Raw genomic sequence first — 25,112 nt, forward strand, 5'->3', positions numbered from 1 at the left:
AACAGTTTAAACGAATGGATAATTCATCCAAACCCATTCCAGACAATGGGACAGTTTGGATCCCTTTTGTTTAGCCCAGATACATCCGGATTTGGGCAGGCCCCAAATGGGGTATAAAAGATAGCTTCTCAGAAGCTCTCTCTCTCTCTCTCTCTCTGTGGCCTCGCCTCTGTGCCTCTACAACGTGGGAGCCTGCCTAAAGGAGTGGAACACCAGCAGTTTACTTTGAAAATACTGGGGTGTTTTTACTTCGGGGCAGTGAAGATCAAAGATCGCAGGGCACGGAGCAGGCATTTTCATTGGTGAGCATATATTTTTCTGGCCTTTTACAAAGCAACTTAGAATAGGTATAGGGGTGGGAATTAAGTGGGAATTTTGTTAGAACTGTGATTTTAGTCGATTTTCCCTCGTTGTGTCCATTTCTCCTCCCCTATTTTAAGTAAGACAGTGTTGCACTAGCAGAGAAGTGCTATAGTGAACACAGAGTTCTGTATTGAAACTGTATTTAAAAAGGGTGTTGCACTAGCAGAGAAGTGCTATAGTGAACACTGAGTTCTATATTGAAACTGTATTAAAAGGGGTGTTGCACCAAGCAGAGAAGTGCTGTGGTGAACACTGTGTAGCTGTTTTTTTAAAGTGTACTGTATGTAAAGGAGTGTTGCACTGAGCAAGGAGCGCTCTAGTGGACACTGAGTGTACTGCGTTAAGCAAAAGTGCTGTACCAGGCATAAGTGCTGTATCGATTACATTTTAAGTTGTTTCTTTTTGTTTCAATAAATACTGGTCTGTTTTGCACCCAAACCACGAGTCATGTTTTCTGTCCACATCGCTACCGAATAAGTCCGGCGGTCAGAACCAGGAATAGGGGAGCACTTCGAAACCGCACGGGGGTCCCTGGAGCAGCTCAGGGGCTTCTGACTGACCAGAGACAAATAACCCCAACCCCGCTGGTGTTAATTCCTACACTTCATCCAAGTCATTAATATAGATTGAAAATAGTTAAGGCCCCAGCACTGATCCCTGTGGCACCCCACTAGTTACAGATTGCCATATTGAAAATGACCCATTTATCCCAACTCTGTTTTCTGTTATTTAGCCAATCCTCTATCCAATCTAATATATTACCCCCAACACCATGAACTCTTATCTCATGCAGTAACCTTTTATGTGGCACCTTGTCGAATGCCTTTTGGAAATCTAAATACACTATATCTACTAGTTCCTCTTTATCCACCCTGCTTGTTACCTTCTCAAAGAACTCCAATAGATTTGTCAAACACAATTTCCCTTTCATAAAACCATGTTGACACTGTTTGATTGTATTATGATTTTCTAAATGCCCTGCTACTACTTCCTTAATAATGGATTTGAGCATTTTGCCAATGATAGATGTTAGACTAATTGGCCTATAGTTAGTTTCCTGCTTTCTGTCTCCCTCCTTTTTTGAATAAGGGCGTTACATTTGTGGTTTTCCATTCCGCTGGAACTTTTCCAGAGTCAAGGGAATTTTGGAATTTTGGAAGATTCCAACCATGATCATGCTAAAAATGGGAGGAAAATGTAGCTTTCACATAATACACAATTTGTTAATAGCAAACGAAGCCTCTTAGCATGACAAAGTTTTAAACGTAAGAATGACTTCTACTACTAGCATCTCATGATTTTTCCCAAAAATTATTCAGTAATTATAAAATGTATTAGGTTGCAGTCCTTCTTCAGGGTTATTTTCAATGTTCTGCTGGAAGAAATATTAAACAACACTTTTGTATTAAATAACTCTTAGTTAGTTCCATAATATGACCACTTACTTTTTCTATCAGGAGCTGGCTGACGTCTTTTTCTTGCCTCTGTTGATAATTGTCATGAAGCTGCATAAGCTTTGCTGCCAGAACATGTTCTGTGCTAAATAAAGGATGGTGAACAAAATGCAAATTTGCAATATTGATGTCAAGCTGGTAGATTTGAGAAATCTCCCTAAAATGACCAGCAATATCATTTGCTAGCTCGCTCACTAGTGCCTATAAAAAAATAAGAGCACAAAACAGGATAATCTGAAGATTCAGGAATGCTAAACATAAAAGTAATCAGTTATCATATTAAGGAATGGTTCTACAGGGCATAAAGTAATTAAAATATCAATAGCCTAAGGGGGAGAAATTCATTATAGCCCCGTTTGGGGCGCTAACTTTTAAAAGTTGAGAAAATTAGCGCCTGGAGCACAATAGGCAGCAGGCGGGGCAGAAGTTGTGCAGCGCTGTACAATGGGCCGTGCAGCGCTGCCGCGTTGGAAGGCATCTTCCCTCCCTTAAAGGGAAGGGCCATTGCTGCAGGCTCTGCAAGGAAAAAACTTACCTGGTCCCCGACAGCAGCCGCGAATCTGACCCGATCAGCCCGATGCACTGCAGCAGAGTGTCGAGCTGATCGATGGCTGGCGACGAAACAAAAAAAAACGCAAAGAGCATTTCAGATTTTTTTTTAACCTACCTCGGCCACCTCGCCTTTAAGTCTCGCCCCCGAAGCGCCCGGCCTCCCGATCAACGCTTCCTGCAGCTGTCGGTGTCATCGCCTGGTGATGCTGCAGAGGGCAGAAATGAATTTCGGGTCCGGGGCGCTATCAGGGGGATGCGCAGCTGGATGACGTCACGATTTCCAGGCGCAGGAGATCGTGGCGCTAAGGGTTACCGCCGCCGTAAACCGCCAGGTGAATTTCACGGGCGGAGGTATCATCGCTGCTCCCAGGCGGTAAGTCCTTAACGCCCCGTTATCGCCCCCCGGAGGCGCTAACGGGAGGCGCTAAGGCACCAAGTTGCTAGCCCTAAGTGTTCAGAAGTTTCGTGTAATTTGTGTGGTGTTAGCTTGGCTCAGTTGGTAGCACATTTGCCCGAATTAGAAATTTGTGAGCTCAAGCCCCCTCCAGGGGATAGATTTTAACTATCGGGCAGTGGAGCGTGAAGGGCTGCCACCTGATCCTGCCAGCAGGAGTCCCGGTCCATTTCCGAGTTCCAAGCACCAAATGAATGGCCTGCTGCAACTCTCAGCTGGCGCAATATCGGGAGCCCATAGACTAACCCTACCAACAGCGAGGCAGGTACGGGTATAGGGGTGCCAATCATTGAGGGGGAAGGCAGTGTCCCACATTATTCTTGTGGAGTCTGGAGGAGCACCAGAATCCCCCTGTGGTGTGCTTTTCACGGCCACCACAAAAATATTTGAAACTTATTTTTTTGATGCCTCTTCTGCAGTACTGCCCAGTAAAACTGGAAAGAAAAGTACACAGCGCACGCTCCATCCAGTTGACCATCAAAACTGCAATCGGGATCCTATGTATGTCATAGGACCCTGATTGGCACATTAAAAGGGCTCCAGCCACACAGCGGAAGGCAACTTTGAGGATGGCAGTGGTTGGAGCGACATTGTAAATGGTCAGAAAGCCATTTTCAGGCCATTGCTGCCCCATTTATATTGGTTGGCACAAGTTAGCATCTACCACTAGAAAATTAGCACAAAATATGAGATTACACTTTAGTGCAATACTGAGATGATGCTGCATTGTTGGAGGTGCTATCTTTTGGACAACATGTTAAACTGAGGTCCCATCCACCTGTTCAGGTGGATATAAAAGATCTGGTGGCTGAAATTCTTTGGCCGGACCACAAACTTTGTCAGGACTCAGATACGGCAGGTCCAACCCCTACAAGCCATCAATACAAGCTGCGGGTCTCTTTAGGTCAAGAATCCCTGCGCCAGGGACATCTGTTGTGACCTGGCAGAAGTGGGGCCCACCTGATGGCCCAGCCTGAGTTTGGAGTTTGGTGTTTGGAGCCCTGAAAACCATCATGACAGCTGCCTAGGAATCTTGCGCACACCTGCATAAAGATCTTTTTGTGGTTGCATACCAACTGCACATTAATGGAGTGAAAGCCCTTGTGGTTGATGAACACTCCTGGGTGATCTATGGATGCCTTAATTGCCACATATGTGCAGTTGATGACACCCTGCACCTGTGGGAAGCCTGCAAGAGGTGCAAACCAAGCACCTGCGCATTCTGACTGGCATCAATGCAGGCAAAGTTGACATAATTGGCGGCCCTGGCAAACAATCCATCGGTCACCTGTCTTATGGATTTGTGTGCCACCGACTGCGAGATCCTGCAAATGCCTCCGGCAGAGCCCTGGAAGAATCCAAAGGCAAAAAAGGGCGGTGTTGAATTTGACAGCCACTGGTAAAGCATGGCCACCAGGTCCAGTTGGCAGCAAGTCTTGTTCTAGCAGCCTGCAAATGTCTGCTACCACCTGATGCGACATCCTGAGCCTCCTGAGACACTGGTGTTCAGACATGTCGAGGAAGCTTATCCTCTGCCTATAAACCCTGTGCGCCGGTTATGGCCTCCTGCAAGCTGCACCTCTCTGCTGCTCCCCTCTCTCCTGTGGAGCTACAGGTCTGTGAGCAGCAGCCTGTTGGTCCTCATCAGAGGTCAAATATAAGGCAGCGTAAGCAGCACCTATGCTGATCTGATAGATCAGAGCTCCAAAGTGCAGATCAGACCTCCAAACCTCCAAAGTGAAGATGATACCTTCAAAGCAATGTCCCCTCTAAGCTGCGCAGCTGCGCAGTAATGGGAAAGGTCCCAGACAGGCCGCTCACTGGCTTCCCTAGCATGTGCGGAAATTTAAAGGAACAGGCCGCACAGAACAAAGCACAACTTACAAGGAACATTGCTCCAAAATGTAGATGACACCTCAAAAGTGTATAAAGTAACCTCTCAGCACAAGTACAGTGAACAAACCCTTTCCCACAAGCAGATAAGAAAGCAGCTGTGAGTGTTGAGTGCCTAGTGGCATATTTCTTGACATGGCTTCAGCCCCCTCAATTGCCGTTGTGTTTTATTTTTATTCATTCATGGGATATGGGCGTCGCTGGCAAGGCCAGCATTTATTGCCCATCCTTAATTGCCCTTAAGAATGTGGTGGTGAGCCACCTTCTTGAACTGCTGCAGTCCATGTTGTGAAGGTACTCCCACAGTGCTGTTAGGTAGGGAGTTCCAGGATTTTGACCCAACGACGATGAAGGAACGGTGATATATTTCCAGGTCAGGATGGTGTGTGACTTGGAGGGGAACTCGGAGGTGCTGGTGTTCCCATGCACCTGCTGCTCTTGTCCTTCTAGATGGTAGAGGTCGCAGGTTTGGGAGGTGCTGACGAAGAAGCCTGCAATGCATCTTGTAGATGGTGCACACTGCAGCCACGGTGCACCGGTAATGGAGGGAGTGAATGCTTAAGGTAGTGGATAGGGTGCCAATCAAGTAGGCTGCTTTATTCTGGATGGTGTCGAGCTTCTTGAGTGTTGTTGTTGCTACACTCATCCAGGCAAGTGGAGAGTATTCCATCACACTCCTGACTTGTGCCTTGTAGATGGTGGAAAAGCTTTGTAGAGTCAGGAGAAGAGACACTCACCACAGAATACCCAGTCTCTGACCTGCTCTTGTAGCCACAATATTCACGTAGCTACAACAACAGAGCTACAAGAGTATTTATGTGGATGTTGATGGTTGGGGATTTGGCAATGGTAATGCCGTTGAATGTCAAGGGGAGGTGGTTAGACTCTCTCTTGTTGGAGATGGTCAATGCCTGGCACTTGTGTGGTGTGAATGTTACTTGCCACTTATCAGCCAAAGCCTGAATGTTGTCCAGGTCTTGCTGCATGTGGGCACGGAATGCTTCATTATCTGAGGAGCTCCGAATGGAACTGAACACTGTGCAATCATCAGCAAACCACCCCACTTCTGACCTTACGATTGAGGGAAGGTCATTGATGAAGCAGCTGAAGATGGTTGGACCTAGGATAAAGCCCTGAGGAACTCCTGCAGCGATGTCTTGGGGCTGAGATGATTGGCACTCAACAACTACAACCATTTCCTTTGCACTAGGTAAGACTCCAGCCAGTGGAGAGTTTTCCCCGATTCCCATTGACTTCAATTTTACTATGGCTTCTTAATGTCACACTCAGTCAAATGCTGCCTTGATGTCAAGGCCAGTCACTCTCACCTCACCTCTGGAATTCAGCTCTTTTGTCCACGTTTGGAACAAGGCTGTAATGAGATCTGGAACCGAGTGGTCCAGGCGGAACCCAAACTGAGCATCAGTGACCCTTTCCATCACTTTGCTGATGATTGAGAGTCAACTGATTGGGCGGTAATTGGCCGGATTGGATTTGTCTTGATTTTTGTGGACAGGACATACCTGAGAAATTTTCCACATTGTAGATGCCAGTGTCATAGCTGCACTGGAACAGCTTGGCTAGAGGCGCGGCTAGTTCTGGAGCACAAGTCTTCAGCACGATAGCCGGGATGTTGTTGGGGCCCAGAGCCTTTGTTGTATCCAGTGCGCTCAGCCGTTTCTTGATATCACATGGTGTAAATTGAATTGGCTGTAGGCTGGCTTCTGTGATGATGGGGACCTCAGGAGGAGGCCGATATGGATCATCCACTCGGCATTTCTGGCTGAAGATGGTTGCGAACGCTTCAGCCTTGTCCTTTGCACTCATATGCTGGGCTCCCCATCATTGAGGATGGGGATGTTCATGGAGCCTCCTCCACCCGTTAGTTGTTTAATTGTCCACCACCATTCACGACTGGATGTAGCAGGACTGCAGAGCTTTGATCTGATCCATTGGTTGTCGGATCACTTAGCTCTGTCTATGTTTCTGCTGTTTAGCATGTATGTAGTCCTGTGTTGTAGCTTCACCAGGTTGGCACTTCATTTTTAGGTACGCCTGGTGTTGCTCCTGGCATGCTCTTCTACACTCCTCATTGAACCAGGTTGGTCCCCTGGCTTGATGGTAATGGTAGTGAGGGATATGCCGGGCCATGAGGTTACAGATTGTGGTGGAATACAATTCTGATGCTGCACGGAACCTCATGGATGCCCAGTTTTGAGCTGCTGGATCTGTTCTGAATCTTTCCCATTTAGCACGGTGGTAGTGCACACAACACAATGGAGAGAATCGTCAGTGTGAAGACGGGACTTCGTCTCTACAAGAACTGTGCGGTGGTCATGGACAGATGCATCTGCAACAGGTAAATTGGTGAGAATGAGGTCAAGTAGGTTTTTCCCTTGTGTGGGTTCTCTCACACCTGCCCCAAGCACAGTCTGGCCGCTATGTCCTTCAGGGCTCATCCAGCTCGGTCAGTAGTGGTGTTACCGAGCCACTCTTGGTGATGGACATTGAAGTCCTCCACCCAGAGTGCGTTCTGTGCCCTTGCTACCCTCAGTGCTTCTTTCCAAGTGGTGTTCAACATGATGCATCAGCTTTTTTAAAAATGTATTCACGGGATGTGGGCACTGCTGGGAAACCCAGCATTTATTGCCCATCCCAAATTGCCCTTGAGAAGGTAGTGGCGAGCCACCGTCTTGACAACTGAGTGGCTTGCTAAGCCATTTCAATGGGCAGTTAAGAGTCAATCACATTGCTGTGGTTCTAGAGTCACAGAGGCCAGACCAGGTAAGGACGGCAGATTTCCTTCCCCTAGAACCAGAGGGGTTTTTATGACAATCTGCTAGTTTCATGCTCACCATTACTGATCCTCGCTTTTTATTCCAGATTTATTAATTAATTGAATTTAAATTCCCCAGCTGCTGTGGTGGATTTGAACTCTTGTCTCTGAGATTATTAGTCCACACCTCTGGATTACTCATCCAGTAACATTACCATTATGCTACCATTCCAATTAGCTGAGGGAGGGCGGTAGGTGGTAATCAGCAGAAGGCTTCCTTGCCCATGTTTGACTTATACCACAAGACTTCTTGGATCCGGAGTCAATGTTGAGGACTCCCAGGGCCACTCCCTCCTGATTGTATATAACTGTACTGCTACCTCTGGTGGGTCTGTCCTGCCAGTGGGCAGGACATATCCAGGGATAGTTGTGGAGGAGTCTGGGACGGTGGCTGAAAGGTATGATTCTGTCAGTATGATTATGTCAGGCTGTTACTTGACTAATCTGTGGGACAGCTCTCCCAATTTTGGCACAGGTCCCCAGATGTTAGTGAGGAGGACTTTGCAGGGTCGACTGGGCTGGGTGTGTGCCTTTGTTGTGTCCGGTGCCAAGGTCAATGCCGGGTGGTCTGTCCAGTTTTATTCTTAGTATACTTCTTTGTAGCGGTTTGGTACAACTCAATGGCTTGCTAGGCCATTTCAGAGGGCAGTAAGAAGTCAATCACATTGCTGTGGTTCTGGAGTCACATAAAGGCCAGACCATGTAAGGATGGCAGATTTCCTTCTCTAAAGGACATTTTACCATAATCCAGTAGTTTCTGATTACTGATACTAGCTTTTTATTCCAGATTTACTTAATTAACTGAATTTAAATTCCCCAGCTGCCCAGGTGGGATTTGAACTCATGTCTCTGAATCATTAGTCCAGGCCTCTGGATTACCACTATGCTACCGTACCCTATAAAGGCTATGAAGGTGCAGAAATGGTGAAAAAAGCCTAAATAATTTCATGCTTACATGTCTTTTTTTATTGCAATGTAAAATGTAGCTATCATTTTTCAAGGACATCATATTATTAGCTATAAACTAGCAGAAAGCAAATTAAATGCGAACATCCTAACAATATAAATTGGTCTGTTAAGCAGCACACATCAATAATATGAGTTTAAAAATGTATTGGTTTTGTTTTGAGAAAGATTGGCCCAGAATTTCGTGTCTCCACGGGTGAGTACGTACGGGGTACTCGCCCGTAGGCCCGATGGAAGTGCCGGTTTCCTGCATGCACTGCGCATGCGTGGGAAACCGGCACTTCCGTTCCTCTGAACGAAGGGGTTCAGAGGTCGAACGCGTGCACGGGAGAGGCTGTGCGTGCGCATCAAACTTAGCTTTTTTTTTTACAGGTTTCTCCGGGAACGTAAGCCTGCAGCATTTAGAAATGTAAAAAGCAGGCGTAAGGCCTGCTTTTTACAAGGTAAGTGGTGAATTAATTAAAATTAAAACATTTTTTCCACAGGTTTATTATTTTTAACTACTTTAAAGCAAGGTAAGTTTATTTTTAGCCCCGTTAGAATATAAAATTATTTTTTTCAAAAATTTAAATTATTGTTTAAAATAGTTATTTCACGTAATTTATAGTTTATTTAAAAAATGTGATTTTTAAAAAATTTATTTGAAGGTTTAGTGCTATTTTGGGGCCGTAGTATTTATAAGTCTTGACAGCACTTCCTGCCAGACTTATGAATGGAGCATTCCCCACGTGATCCCAGGGGCGCATCGAACTAACTGCGCCCCTGGGATACGCAAGCACTGCGCGCCGGCAGCTGGACCAGGCCCCGGATCGGAATTCCATGGGGCCCTACAGCTCAACGGCCGGCGCGCAAGGTAAGTGCAGGTCGGGGGCTTGCACCCGCGGGAAGCCCCTGACCCGAATTTCTGGGCCAATAAAGGTATCCAAAGGCCAGTGGAGAAATTTTGGGAAATACTGGTTTATCTGAGGCCAGCAGAATATAGCAGAAAATGGTGAAGGAATGCACTGGAGCAGCGAAGTCACGTCCAGAAAAATCAGAAGCAGATCTAGCCCAGGAGCAGAGAAAGTGTAGAGAAGAGTCGAAGTAACCACAGAAAAAGCAGAATTCAGTCCAGGATCTGGCAGCAGAAGCGGAGAGTGAATTTAGAAGAAAACGGTGCAAATAGTTAAAATGGAGCAGGTTACTATAATTTACTGCTTGTTTAGAATCATAGCATGGTTACAGCACAGAAGGAGGCCGTTCAGCCCATCGAGCCCGTGCCAGCTCTCCGCAAGAGCTCTTCAGCTCGCCCCACTCCCCTTTCCTTTCCCCGTAGCCCTGCAAATTTTTTCCTTCAGGTACTTATCCAATTCCCTTTTGAAAACTACAATTGAATCTGCCTCCACCACCCTTTCAGGCAGTGCATTCCAGATCCTAATCACTTGCTGCTTAAAAAAGTTTTTCCTCATGTCGCCTTTGGTTCTTCTGCCAATCGCCAATCACCTTAAATTTGTGTCCTCTGTTTCTCGACCTTTCCGCCAATGGGAACAGTTTCTCTCTATCTACTCTGTCTAGACCCCTCATGATTTTGAACACCTCTATCAAATCTCCTCTCAACCTTCTCTGCTCTAAGGAGAACAACCCCAGCTTCTCCAGTCTATCCATGTAACTGAAGTCCCTCATCCCTGGAATCATTCTCTTAAATCTTTTCTGCACCCTCTCTAAGGCCTTCACATCCTTTCTAAAGTGCGTTGCCCAGAATTTGATACAATACTCCAGTTGAGGCTGAACCAGTGTTTTATAAAGGTTCATCATAACTTCCTTGCTTTTGTACTCTATGCCTCTATTTATGAAGTCCAGGATCCCATATGCTTTTTTAACTGCTTTCTCAAACCGCCCTGCCACTTTTAACGATTTGTGCACGTATACCCCTAGGTCTCTCTGCTCATGCACCCCCTTTAGAATTGTATCCTTTAGTTAATATTGCCTCTCCTCATTCTTCCTACCAAAATGTATCACTTCGCACTTTTCTGCGTTAAATTTCATCTGCCACATATCCGCCCATTCCACCAGCCTGTCTATGTCTTCTTGAAGTCTATCACTATCCTCCTCACTGTTCACTATACTTCCAAGTTTTGTGTCATCTGCAAATTTTGAAATTGTGCCCTGTACACTCAAGTCTAAGTCATTAATATATATCAAGAAAAGCAGTGGTCCTAGTACTGACCCCTGGGGAACCCCACTGTGTACCTTCCTCCAGTCCGATAAACAACCGTTCACCACTACTCTCTGTTTCCTGTCACTTAACCAATTTCGTATCCATGCTGCCACTGTCCCTGTTAATACATGGGCTTCAACTTTGCTGGCAAGCCTATTATGTGGCACTTTATCAAATGCCTTTTGGAAGTCCATGTACACCACATCAACTGCATTGCCCTCATCAACTCTCTGTTACCTCATCAAAAAACTCAATCAAGTTAGTTAAACATGATTTGCCTTTAACAAATCTGTGCTGGCTTTCCTTAATTAATCCACACTTGTCCAAGTGACTGTTAATTCTGTCCCTGATTATCGTTTCTAAAAGCTTCCCCACTACCGAGGTTAAACTGACTGGCCTGTAGTTGCTGGGTTTATCCTTACACCCTTTTTGAACAAGGATGTAACATTTGCAATTCTCCAGTCCTCTGGCACCACCCCCGTATCCAAGGAGGATTGGAAGGTTATGGCCAGTACCTCCGCAATTTCCACCTTTACTTCCAGCCTTTCTAGTACCTCCTCTTTATCAATTTTTATCCCATCCAGTATCTCAACTACCTCTTCTTTCACTATGACTTTAGCAGCATCTTCTTCCTTGGTAAAGACAGATGCAAAGTTCTCATTTAGTAACTCAGCCATGCCCTCTGCCTCCATGTGTAGGTCTCCATTTTGGTCCCTAATCAGCCCCACCCCTCCTCTTGCTACCCGTTTACTATTTATATGCCTGTAGAAGACTTTTGGATTCTCTTTTATGTTAGCTGCCAATCTATTCTCATACTCTCTCTTTGCCCCTCTTATTTCCTTTTTGACTTCCCCTCTGAACTTTCTATATTCAGCCTGGTTCTCACTTGTATTCTCAACCTGACATCTGTCATACGCCCCTTTTTCTGCTTCATCTTACTCTCTATCTCTTTTGTCATCCAGGGAGCTCTGGCTTTCGTTGCCCTACCTTTCCCCCTCATGGGAATGTACCTCAACTGTACCCGAACCATCTCCTCTTTAAAGGCAGCCCATTGTTCGATTACAGTTTTGCCTGTCAATCTTTGATTCCAATTTACCCGGGCCAGATCCATTCTCAACCCACTGAAATTGGCCTTCTTCCAGGTAAATATTTTTACTCTAGATTGCTCCCTATCCTTTTCCATAGCTAATCTAAACCTTATGATACTGTGATCCCTGTTCGCTAAATGTTCCCCTACTGACACTTGCTCCACTTGACCCACCTCATTCCGCAGAACCAGATCCAACAATGCCTCCTTCCTCATTGGGCCGGAAACATACTGATCAAGAAAGTTCTCCTGAACACACTTCAGAAATTCTTCCCCCTCTCTGCCCTTTACACTATTACTATCCCAGTCTATATTAGGATAGTTGAAGTCCCCCATTATCACTACTCTATAGATCTTGCACCTCTCTGTAATTTCCCTGCAAATTTGCTCCTCTATATCCTTCCCACTACTTGGCAGCCTATAGAATATATCTAGTAATGTAATGGCACCTCGATTGTTTCTCAACTCTAACCAAATAAATTCTGTCCTTGACCCCTCCAGGACATCCTCTCTCTCCAGCACTGTAATATTCTCCTTAATCAATACTGTCACCCCAACTCCTTTCTTTCCTTCCCTATCTTTCCTTAACACCTTATATCCAGGAATATTGGGAGCAGCAGCGAGAGCAGACCAACCTGTGAGAGAGCAGGCGAAGGAGGAGCAAGGAAATAAAGCATGAGGCTCGAGACCCAGACCGAGCTATTGGGAGCAGCAGCGAGAGTGGAACCGACCTGTGAGGGAGCAGGTGAAGGAGGAGCGACGAAATAAAGTGCGAGGCTCGAGGCCCAGACCTAGCTATTGGGAGCAGCAGCGAGAGCGGACCGAAACAGGCAACATTCGAAAGTGACGTCAGAGATTAAAAAGTGACGTCGGCACAAGGGAAGCAGCTGATTGGTGAGTAGTGGGTGAGTGTTTTTATTTAATTTTAAAGCTTGTTCTGTTAAGTTACTTCTTAGTCTTTAAATAAAGGTTAGCACTTAAGCCTAGAAATTCAGTAGGCTTTGCGCCCACTTTTCGCCCAAAGAGGGTTTCTGCGCCAGTGTAAGAGGGTGCGCTGATATTCAGCGCTGCGGTAATGGCGGCGGTAGCCGGTAGCGCTGCGCCGACACCGATGACGTCATCGGTGTGCGCAGTGCCCCGGTTCCGCCTCGCTTCCGGCCCAAGCCCCATATTTAGTTGCGCCCGCCTCTTCTGCAGCGGCCGCAAACAGCGCTGGAAAAACGGGGCCGTACTGCTGCGCAACTGGGGCGCTTTAAGGTGGAGGTGCGGCCGGCCGCTTTTTCGGTGGCCGCCTGCCCGCACCTCCCTCCCCGGCCTCCTACACCACCCCCCCCGCGGCATTGGTGGCTGATTCCCGCGAGCCCGGCACTTCTCCGTGGTGCCGGCCTCATTTGCCGGCAGAATCCAGCGGCGATCTCACAGCTGCAGGCAGCTCCTCCTTAAGAGGAGGAGGCCTGCAGTACCCCAGCCTGCCGCACCGCATCGGGTGGCGCAGCGGCAGCTGGAGCGCTGAAATTCACTTTCAGCACCCCAAGCGGAGGCGGGCACACCCTGGAACAGCGCCCGGTTCCGACTTGGGGCGCTAAAAGTGAATTTCTGGTGGGCGCAACTGGCTCCGCGCGCAGCGCTAACTTTTGGGCGTTAGCCTGCTGGCGGGCCTTAACTGAATTTCTAGGCTTTAGTCTTTTAAATAGTTTGTTAGATAAAGGGATGATAGGAATGGCAGGGCAGCTCAGTCTAGCGGCGTGCACATCCTGTGGCATGTGGAAAGTCATGGATGCTTCACGTTGCATGGATGACTACATGTGCAGTAAGTGTCAGCAGCTGCAACAATTCGAGCGATGGTTTACGGAGCTTGAGCGGCAACTGGAGTCACTGTGGTGCATCCGCGAGGCTGAGAACTATGTGGATAGCACGTTTAGTGAGGTGGTCACCCCACAGCCTAAGAGAGAGCGGACAGAGAGCAAGTGGGCGACCACCAGACAGAAGACCAGGCAGGCAGTGCAGGAGGCCCTGGAGGGCATCATGCTCTCTAACTGGTATTCTATTCAGAGTACAGGTGGGGGGCGATGGTCCCTCTGAGGAGTGCAGTCAGTCCTCGGCACCACGGGTGGCTCCGCTGCACAGCGGGGGAGGAAAAATAGTGGAAGAGCAATAGTGGTAGGGGATTCAATAGTGAGGGGAGCAGACAGGCGTTTCTGTGGCCGCAGACGTGACTCCAGGATGGTATGTTGCCTCCTTGGTGCCAGGGTCAAGAATGTCACCGAACGGCTGCAGAGCATTCTGGGGGGAGAGGGTAAACAGCCACATGTCGTAGTCCATATCGGTACCAATGACATAGGCAGAAAGAGGGATGAGGTCCTGCAGGCAGAGTTTAGAGAGCTAGGAGTCAGATTAAAAAGCAGGCTCTCAAAGGTAGTAATCTCCGGATTACTCCTGGTGCCACGTGCTAGTGAGTCCAGAAATAGGAGGATAGAGCAGATGAATGTGTGGCTTGAAGGATGGTACAGGAGGGAGGGCTTTAGATTCCTGAGGCATTGGGACCGTTTCTGGGGGAGATGGGACCTATACAAGATGGACGGGTTGCACCTCAACAGAGCTGGGACCAATATCCTCGCGAGGGGGTTTGCTAGTGCTGTTGGGGAGGGTTTAAACTCACTTGGCAGGGGGATGGGAACCTAAGAATAGAGTCAGTAGGGAGGGAAGAAAAACTGGAATTGGAAAACATAAACATAGAAAGTAATTTGGAAGGACAGAGGAATCAAGGGCTAGATAGTAGTCAACAAGGAGGTTTCCCTGTACTAAATGGTATATACTTCAATGCAAGGAGTATAGCGAACAAGGCAGATGAGCTGAGGGCACAGGTAGATACTTGGGACTATGATATTATAGCTATTACAGAGACGTGGCTGAAAGAGGGGCAGGTATGGCAGCTGAACATTCCTGGTTACAGGATTTTCAGATGGGCTAGAGAGGGAGGTAAAAAGGGAGGGGGGGGTCACAGTATTGATTAAAGAAACTATTACAGCTGTGAAGAGGGATGATATGTTGGAGGAATCATCAAAAGAGGCCATATGGGTCGAATTGAAAAACAAAAAAGGGGTGATCACACTGCTGAGAGTGTACTGTAGACCCCCAAATAGTGAGAGGGAGATAGAAGAGCAAATATGTAGACAAATTTCTGAGAAGTGCAAAAACTATAGGGCAGTAATAGTCAGGGATTTCAACTATCCCAATATTAACTGGGATAAAATTAGTGTGAAGGGTATAGAGGGTGCAGAATTCCTAAAATGCATCCAGGAGAACTTGTTAGCCAGTACGTAGCAAGCCCAACAAGGGAGGGGGCGGTTCTGGACTTAGTTTTAGGGAATGAAGCTGGGCAGGTAGAGGGCATATCAGTGGGGGAGCATTTTGGCGCTAGTGACCATAATTCAGTTAGATTTAAGGTAGTTATGGAAAAGGACAAGGATAGACCAGGAATAAAAATTCTAAATTGGGGAAAAGCAAATTTTGCTAAGCTCAGAACGGATTTAGCCATAGTGGACTGGAAACAGCTACTTGAAGGTAAATCAGTGTCAGAGCAGTGGGAGGCATTCAAGGAGGAGATCTGGAGGGTTCAGACCAAATATGTGCCCTTAAAGAAAAAAGGTGGGACTAACAAATCTAGAGCCCCCTGGATGTCTAGGGACATACAGGGTAGGATAAAGAAAAAAAGGGAAGCGTATGACAGATACCGAGGGCTAAATACTCCAGAATCTTTAGAGGAGTAAAGAAAGTGCAGGGGTGCAATTAAAAAGGATATTAGGAAAGCAAAGAGAGAGCCTGAAAAATTCTTGGCAAGTAAAATCAAGGAAAACCCAAAGATGTTTTATAAATATATTAAGAGTAAGAGGATAACTAAAGAAAGGATAGGGCCTATTAGAGATCATGAGGGTAATCTGTGTGTGGAGGCGGGAGACATCGGTAGAGTTCTTAATCAATACTTTGCGTCTGTTTTCACAAAGGAGAGGGGCGAAGTAGACATTGCTATCAGAGGGAGGAGTGTGAAATATTAGATGAAATAAACATAGTGAGAGAGGAAATATTAAGGGGTTTAGCAGCTTTAAAAGTGGATTAATTCCCTGGCCCGGATGAAATGTATCCCAGGCTGTTAAGCGAACCAAAAGAGGAAATAGCAGAGGCCCTGACCATCATTTTTCAATCCTCTCTGGCTTCAGGTGTGGTGCCGGAGGACTGGAGGACTGCTAATGTGGTACCCTTGTTTAAAAAGGGAGAAAAGGATAGACCGAGTAATTACAGGCCAGTCAGCCTAACCTCGGTGGTGGGAAAATTATTGGAAAGAATTCTGAAGGACAGGATAAATCTTCATTTAGAAAGACACGGATTAGTCAAGGATAGTCAGCACGGATTTGTTAAGGGAAGGTCATGTCTGACAAACTTGATTGAATTTTTTGAGGAGGTAATAAGGAGGGTAGATGAGGGTAGTGCGTTTGATGTAGTGTATATGGACTTTAGCAAGGCTTTTGATAAGGTTCCACATGGCAAACTGGTCACGAAGTTAAAAGCCCATGGGATCCAGGGCAAAGTGTCAAGTTGGATTCAAAACTGGCTTGGAGACAGGAAGCAGAGGGTAATGGTTGATGGGTGTTTTTGTGACTGGAAGGCTGTTTCTAGTGGGGTTCCGCAGGGCTCAGTACTAGGTCCATTGCTTTTTGTGGTATATATCAATGATCTAGACTTGAATATAGGGGGTATGATTAAGAAGTTTGCAGATGATACTAAAATCGAATGTGTGGTTGATACTGAAGAGGGAAGCTGTAGACTGCAAGAAGATATCAATAAATTGGTCAGGTGGGCAGAACAGTGGCAAATGGAATACAATCCGGAGAAGTGTGAGGTAATGCATTTGGGGAGGGCTAACAAGGAAAGGGAATACACATTAAATGGTAGGACACTGAGTAGTGTAGAGGGACAAAGGGACCTTGGAGTGCATGTCCACAGATCCCTGAAGGTAGCAGGCCAGGTAGATAAGGTGGTTAAGAAGGCATACGGAATGCTTGCCTTTATTAGCCGTGGCATAGAATACAAGAGCGGGGGAGTTATGCTTCAACTGTATAAAACACTAGTTAGGCCTCAGCTAGAGTACTGCGTGCAGTTCTGGTCAACACATTACAGGAAAGCTGTGATTGCACTAGAGAGGGTACAGACAAGATTTACAAGGATGTTGCCGGGAGTAGAGAATCTTAGCTATGAGGAAAGACTGGATAGGCTGGGTCTGTTTTCCTTGGAACAGAGGAGACTGAGGGGAGACCTTATTGAAGTGTATAAAATTATGAGGGGCATAGATAAAGTGGATAGAAAGGACCTATTTCCCTTAGCAGAGGGGTCAAAAACCAGGGGGCACAGATTTAAAGTAATTGGTGGAAGGTTTAGAGGGGGTTTGAGGGGAAATTTCTTCACCCAGAGGGTTGTGGGGGTCTGGAACACACTGCCTGAAAGGGTGGTAGAGGCAGGAACCTAACCACATTTAAAAAGTACTTGGATGTGCACTTGGGATGCTGTAACCTGCAGGGCTACGGACCAAGAGCTGGGAAGTGGGATTACGCTGTATAGCTCTTTGTTGGCCGGTGCGGACACAATGGGCCGAAATGCCCTCCTTCCGTGCTGTAACTTTCTATGATTCTATGATTCTATATTTAGTACCCAATCCTGCCCTTTTTTGAGCCACATCTCTGTTATCGCCACATCATATCCCCATGTGGCTATTTGCGCCTGCAGCTCACCAACCTTATTTACCACACTTTGTGCGTTTACGCACATGCACTGTAAACCTATCTTAGACCTTCTTGTTTTCTCTCTTAGTCTGACCCCACCTAATACCTTACTATTTCTTACTCTAGTGCTATCTGTCTCTCCCAATCCTTTGTGCACCTTGTTTCTCCTTTCTAATGCTACATCCTGTTGCCCATCCCCCTGCCAAATTAGTTTAAACCCTCCTCAACAGCACTAGCAAACGCCCCCGCGAGGACATTGGTCCCAGCTCTGTTGAGGTGCAACCTGTCATGAATCTTATCATTCATGGAGAAATGACTCATGAAATGACACTGTGCAGCTGGTGGTGCCGTCCAAGGAGTATAAATACTCGGGCGTGGGCCCAGCTTGTTCAGTACGTTTTTGTAACCAGGAACTAGTGATGTAACTAGAATCTCATGGTTGTGAAACAGTTGATTAAATTGAGGTAAAAAGACTACTGAGCCTTGTTTTATACTCAAACCAAGTACTCAGTAGTCTTTTTACATCACAACCCATCTGGCCTGTACAGTCGCACCTCCCCCAGAACCAGTCCCAATGTCCCAGGAATCTAAAGCCCTCTGTCCTGCACCATCGCTCCAGCCACGCATTCATCTGCTCTATCCTCCTATTTCTATGGTGTGGAGATGTCGGTGTTGGACTGGGGTGGACAAATGTAAGAAGTCACACAACACCAGGTTACAGTCCAACAGTTTTATTTGAAATCACAAGTTTTCAGAGCGCTGCTCTTTCATCAGGTGAAGTGGAGAGATGCATAAAGACACAGCTTATATAGTCAGAGAATAATGCCAGATGATTACAGGTAATCTTTCTAACTGCCATTTATCACACCTCGGCAGAGATAGTCACAGCAATCAAAGGTGTGAATGGTGTCCAAACAGGTTAGTCAGGAAAACATTACATCAAAGAACAATGAGGTGGGGTCACAAGGGCTCAAATGTTGCAGATGCTGAGGTCTGTATGAAAAACAAAAAACAGACAAAAAAACATTTTTTTTGCTGGAAATCACAGCAAGTCCGGCCGCATCTGTGTAGAGAGAACAAGCCAACGACGACTCGAGTCTGCATGACCCTACGTCAGGTGGGGTTACATGTAGTGTGACATGAACCCAAGATCCCGGTTGAGGCCGTCCTCATGAGTGCGGAACTTGGCTATCAGTTTCTGCTCTACGATTTTGCATTGTCGTGTGTCTCGAAGGCCACCTTGGAGAATGCTTACCCGAAGATCGGAGGCTGAATGTCCTTGACTGCTGAAGTGTTCCCCGACTGGGAGAGAACACTTCCAGCAAAAAAAATGTTTTTTTGTCTGTTTTATGTTTTATATACAGACCCCAGCATCTGCAACATTTGACCCCTTGTGACCCCACCTCATTGTTCTTGATGTAATGTTTTCCTGACTAACCTGTTTGGGCACCATTCACACCTTTGATTGCTGTGACTATCTCTCTGCCGAGGTGTGATAAATGGCAGTTGGAAAGATTACCTGTAATCATCTGGCATTATTCTCTGACTATATAAGCTGTGTCTTTCTGCATCTCTCCACTTCACCTGATGAAGGAGCAGCACTCCGGAAGCTTGTGATTTCAAATAAAACTGTTGAACTATAACCTGGTGTTGTGTGACTTCTTACATTTCTCCTATTTCTATACTCACTAGCTCATGGCACCAGGAATAATCCGGAGATTACTACCTTTGAGGTCCTGCTTTCCTAGCTCCCTAAAATCTGTCTGCAAGACCTCATCCCTCTCTACCTACGTATGTTGTTACCACTGATATGGAACACGACCTTTTTTTGTATTCGTTTATGGGATGTGGGCATTTATTGTCCATTCCTAATTGCCCTTGAGAAGGTGCTGGTGAGCTGCTTTCTTGAACCGCTGCAGTCCGTGTGGTGAAGGTACTCCCACAGTGCTGTTAGGTAGGAAGTTCCAGGATATTGACCCAGTGACGATGAAGGATCGGCGATATACTTCTAAGTCAGGATGGTGTATGACTTGGAGGGGAACTTGGTGTTCCCATGCACCTGCTGCCCTTGTCCTTCTAGGTGGAAGAGGTCGCGGGTTTGGGAGGCGCTACTGAAGAAGCCTTGGCGAGTTGCTGCAGTGCATCGTGTAGATGGTACACACTGCAGCCACAGTACACCGGTGGGGGAGCAAGTGAATGTTTAAGGTGGTGAATGGGTGCCAGTCAAGCGGGCTGCTTTGTCCTGGATGATGTCAAGCTTCTTCAGTGTTGTTGGAGCTGCACTCTATCCAGGCAAGTGGAGAGTATTCCATTACACTCCTTACTTAATAATAATTCAACTTTATTGTCATTGCACAAGCACATGAACAACGAAATGTGATCTTGCAAGCTCCCATGACTGGGAGAAGCAAAGCCGCTGCGTGCCGCCATTCCATTTCCACCATTCCTCCTGTCCGACAATCTTCAGCCCAATGCCCGGGCCTGCTCACCAGCCGCTCCTCTTTCCGTGACCTTCTCACCAACCGCCCCTCCTCGGGGCTCCTTCCGTGACCTTCTGCACCTGGTCTTCCCTGATGGTCACCCCTCCAGGTACTAACCAGGCCTGGCTCTGCTTAGCTTCCAAGCCTTGCCAGTGACCCTGTCCCTAGTCCCAGGAACAGGGTGGTGAAAAGGCTTTAGGGAGTCAGGAGGTGAGAAACTTGCCACAGAATACCTAGCCTCTGACCTGCTCTTGTTGCCACAGTATTTATGTGGCTGGTCCAGTTAAGTTTCTGGTCAATGGTGACCCCCAGGATGTTGATGGTGGGGGATTCGGCGATGGTAATGCAGTTAAATGTCAAGGGGCGGCGGTTAGACTCTCACTTGTCGGAAATAGTCATTGCCTGGCACTTCTGTGATACGAAGGTTACCTGCCATTTATCAGCCCAAGCCTGAACGTCGTCTAGGTCTTGTTGCATGCGGGCATGGACTGCTTCATTATCTGAGGAGTCGTGAATGGCGCTGAACACTGTGCAGTCATCAGCGAACATCCCCTTTTCTGACCTTATGTTGGAGGGAAGATCATTGATGAAGCAGCTGAAGATGGTTGGGCCTACGACACTGCTCTGAGGAACTCCTGCAGCGATGTCCTGGGGTTGTGATGATTGACCTTCAACCACCACAACCATCTTCCTTTGTGCTAGGTATGACTCCAGCCAGTGGTGCGTTTGCCCCCACCCCACCCCCCCCCCGATTCCCATTGACTTCAGTTTTACTAGGGTTCCTTGATGTCACACTCAGTCAAATGCTGCCTTGATGTCAAGGGCAGTCACTCTCACCTCACCTCTGGAATTCAGCTCCTTTGTCCATGTTTGGACCAAGGCTGTAATGAGGTTGGAAGCCAAGTGGTCTTGGCGAAACCCAAACTGGGCATCAGTGAGCAGGTTTTTTTTGGTGAGTAAGTGCCGCTTGATAGCACTGTCGATGACACCTTCCATGTTTGAGAGTAGGCTGATGGGGCAGTAATTGGCCAGATTGGATTTGTCCTGCTTTTTGTGGACAGAACATACTTGGGCAATTTTCCACATTGTCGGATAGATGCCAGTGTTGTAGCTGTACTGGAACAGCTTGGCTAGAGGCGCGGCTGGTTGTGGAGCACAAGTCTTCAGCATGATAGCCGGGATGTTGTCGGGGCCCATAGCCTTTGCTGTATCCAGTGCGCTCAGCTGTTTCTTGATATCATGTGGAGTGAATCGAATTGGCTGAAGACTGGCTTCTGTGATGGTGGGGACCTCAGGAGGAGGTCAATATGGATCATCCACTCGGCACTTCTGGCTGAAGATGGTTGCAAACACTTCAGCCTTGTCTTTTGCACTCGCATGCTGGGCTCCACCATCATTGAGGATGGGGATATTCATGGAGCCTCCTCCTCCCGTTAGTTGTTTAATGGTCCACCACCATTCACGACTGGATGTGGCAGGACTGCAGAGCTTTGATCTAATCCGTTGATTGTGGGATCGATTAACCCTGTCTATAGCATGCTGCTTCTGCTTTTTAGCTTCCCCAGGTTGGCACCTTATTTTTAGGTACGCCTGGTGCTGCTTCTGGCATGCCCTTCTACACTCCTTATTGAACCAGGGTTGGTCCCCTGGCTTGGTGGTAATGGTAGAGTGAGGGATATGCCGGGCCATGAGGTTACAGATTGTGGTGGAATACAATTCTGCTGCTGCTGATGGCCCACAGTGCCTCATGGATGCCCAGTTTTGAGCTGCTAGATCTGTTCTGAATCTATCCCATTTAGCACGGTGGTAGTGCCACACAACACGATGGAGGGTGTCCTCAGTGTGAAGGCGGGACTTCGTCTCCACAATAACTGTGCGGTGGTCACTCTTACCAATACTGTCATGGACAGATGCATCTGGGACAGGTAGATTGGTGAGGACGTGGTCAAGTAGTTTTTTCCCTCGTGTTGGTTCTCTCACCACCTGTCGCAGGCCCAGACTGGCAGTTATGTCCTTCAAGACTTGACCAGCTCGGTCAGTAGTGGTGCTACCAAGCCACTCTTGGTGATGGACATTGAAGTCCCCCACCCAGAGTACATTCTGTGCCCTTGCTACTCTCAGTGTTTCTTCCAAGTGGTGTTCAACATGGAGGAGTACTGATTCATCAGCTGAGGGAGGGCGGTAGGTGGTAATCAGAAGGAGGTTTCCTTGCCCATGCCTGACCTGAAGCCATGAGACTTCATGAGGTCCAAAGTTAATGTTGAGGACTCCCAGGGCCACTCCTTCCAAACTGTATACCACTGTGCCGGTGGGACAGGACATACCCAGGAATGGTGATGGAGGAGTTTGGGACATTGGCTGAAAGGTATGATTCTGTGAGTATGACTATGTCAGGCTGTTGCTTGACTAGTCTGCGGGACAGCTCTCCCAATTTTGGCACAAGTCCCCAGATGTTAGCGAGGTGGACTTTGCAGGGTCGACTGGGCTGGGTGTGCCGTTGCCATGTCCGTAGCCGGTGCCAAGGTCGATACCGGGTGGTCCGTCCAGTTTCATTCTTATGTTTCGTAGCGGTTAGTTACAACTGAGTGACTTGCTGACCATTTCAGAGGGCAGTTAAGAGTCAACCACATTGCTGTGGGTCTGGAGTCACACATAGGCCAGACCAGGTAAGGATGGCAGATTTCCTTCCCTAAAGGACATTAGTGAACCAGATGGGTTTTTACGACGATCCAATAGTTTCATGGTTACCATTACTGATACTAGCTTTTTATTCCAGATTTGTTTAATTAACTGAATTTAAATTCCCCAGCTGCCGTGGTGGGATTTGAACTCACGTCTCTGGATCATTAGTCCAGGCCTCTGGATTACTAGCCATTACCACTACATTACCATTCTCTCTAGCTGTTCACCCTCCCCCTCAGAATGTTCTGCAGCCGTTCAGTAACATCCTTGACTCTGGCACCAGGGAGGCAACATACCATCCTGGAATCACGTCTGCGGCCGCAAAAATGCCTGTCTGTTCCCCTAACTATCGAATCTCCTATCACTATTGCCCGACCCACAGCAATTTCAACACCGCTGTTTTGTCAGGCAGCCAAAGTGCCAGCCTGAATCAGGGTCCTATGACACAATTAGGACCCTGATGACAATGTAATCGCTGATTGAGGGGGCAACCACCGCAGTTGTTCCACTCACTGAAACCTGGTCTGCAAGAAGAATAAATCCTGTAAGTTAAAGCAGTTAGTTTCATAATCGGGCATTGTCTCATTAGAGTGCTTATCAGTCTGCCCCAAATGATAAACTTTCCTTTGTGAGGTCAGGAGCAGGAGTGCTCCTCTGGGTCCCACAAGGAAAGTCTGGGCTTCTGCTGTCCCGGGTTCCACCCTTTCCATCTGCAATACCCTGCAGCACCTCCACCTCCCACAACTTATCTGAGTGCCGTGGGTAACCACTGGGTCACCCAATCTTCAACTTCCGGGAGCCAGCCATTTTGAGGCCCACTGCCACTGTCAGGTGGGCCACCTGCTTGCTCAAGTGGCTTCCCACCCATGGTTAAATATCCCATTTTTGGGTTTACATTAGATATTATAGTGTTCACTGCCACCAGTTACTTCAGTAAGTAGACTCCACGTTCTCTACAATCAGGAGAATACCTTTACTACCCAACGTCTAGTTAGATAACAACATGACCCAGGAGCCATAACAATAAGATGTTACATTCTGTATATTGTCATCTTCCACATGCCCCACGTGCATTTTTCTATCATTTGGGGCACAGACTGATAAGCACTCTAGTGAGACAATGCCAATTATGAAACTAACTGCTTTATTTTGCATGAAATACAAGAATGAACAGAATACCACATTCAGTGAGTTTTACCTATATTCTATCATTCCTTGTAACATCGGAAAAAAAAGTGGAAGGAGGAAATGCAAGATTACAGGAAGGATAGGTGATAAAAGAAGAAGTGCAAATAGATAGATTGAGTACTCATGTCTAAATAGCAGCAAATATGTGCACACAAGTGGTCACAGAGGAGGAACTTATTTTACCACAACATAAGAACATAAGAAATAGGAGCAGCAGTAGGCCATTTGAGCCTGCTCCGCCATTCAATAAAATCATAGCTGCTCTTCTACCTCAACTCCACCTTCCCGCACTATCCCCATATCCCTTGCTTCCCTTAATATCCAAAGATCTATCGATCTTTGTCTTGAATATACTCACCGACTGAGCATCCACAGCCTGCTAGGGTAGAGAATTCCAAAGATTCACAACACTTTGAGTGAAGAAATTTCTCCTCATCGCAGTCCTAAATGGATGACCCCTTATTCTGAGACTGTGACCCTTAGTTCTAGACTCCCCAGCCAGGAGAAACATCCTCACAGCACCTATCTTGCCAAGCCCTGTAATAATTTTATATATTTCAATGAGATCACCTCTCATTCTTCTAAATTCTACAGAGGCATTAGTGGATGGGGCTAGGGCCAACAGGGAGGTGCTCTTCCCTTCATCAGGGAGGAAGAGGCCTCCCACTCAGACCAAGGCAGTGTGGATGCAGGTGGCTGAGGAAGTCAGCTCCTTGGGAGTCATCCGCAGAACCTGGATACAGTGCAGGAAAAGATTTCATGACCTTCTGCGCACTGGAAAAGTGAGTATGAATTTCCCATCACCCTCAAACTAATCCCCATTGCCTTTCCTCACCAGCACTCAGCTTTAGCAATCTCTTCCTCCACATCCCACTTGACACCGACATCCATGCACCCTTACCCATTCCCTCTCTCTCTATGCTCACATTCACATAACTATTCGACCATGCAGCCCTCACACTCCCCATCACACTGATGCTTTGACAACACACAGAAAGGGCCCTTGGTCTTGCAACCTCACTCCATCTCTGTCTCCTAAGTATCTATGCTATGTAATCTCTACACTCACTCCTTCATTCTCACTCAACCTCCACTTGTCTCCCTCATTACAGGAAAAGAGAACTCACAACAAAAGAGAGCGAGCCAGGACAGGAGGAGGGACAGCCTCAATAGCCCACCTGACCCC

General features: G+C 47.1%; 1 protein-coding gene across 1 annotated transcript in view; it reads right to left on the minus strand.

The window, feature by feature from the left end:
* Positions 1-25,112, minus strand: part of LOC147113546 (coiled-coil and C2 domain-containing protein 2A-like) — a 403,075-nt gene that overhangs the window by 322,740 nt on the left and 55,223 nt on the right. Inside the window, exons 4-5 of the mRNA XM_085996133.1 lie at positions 2,353-2,428; positions 1,740-2,018 (exon numbers count right to left, since the gene is read on the minus strand). Of these exons, the coding sequence (XP_085852259.1) occupies positions 1,740-2,018; positions 2,353-2,428 (355 nt within the window). The remainder of the gene's footprint in view (positions 1-1,739; positions 2,019-2,352; positions 2,429-25,112) is intronic.

This window comes from Somniosus microcephalus, chromosome 8 (genome assembly GCF_052327205.1).
Source record: "Somniosus microcephalus isolate GS21.2 chromosome 8, FLI_Smic_1.0, whole genome shotgun sequence".
Lineage (NCBI taxonomy): Eukaryota > Metazoa > Chordata > Chondrichthyes > Squaliformes > Somniosidae > Somniosus > Somniosus microcephalus.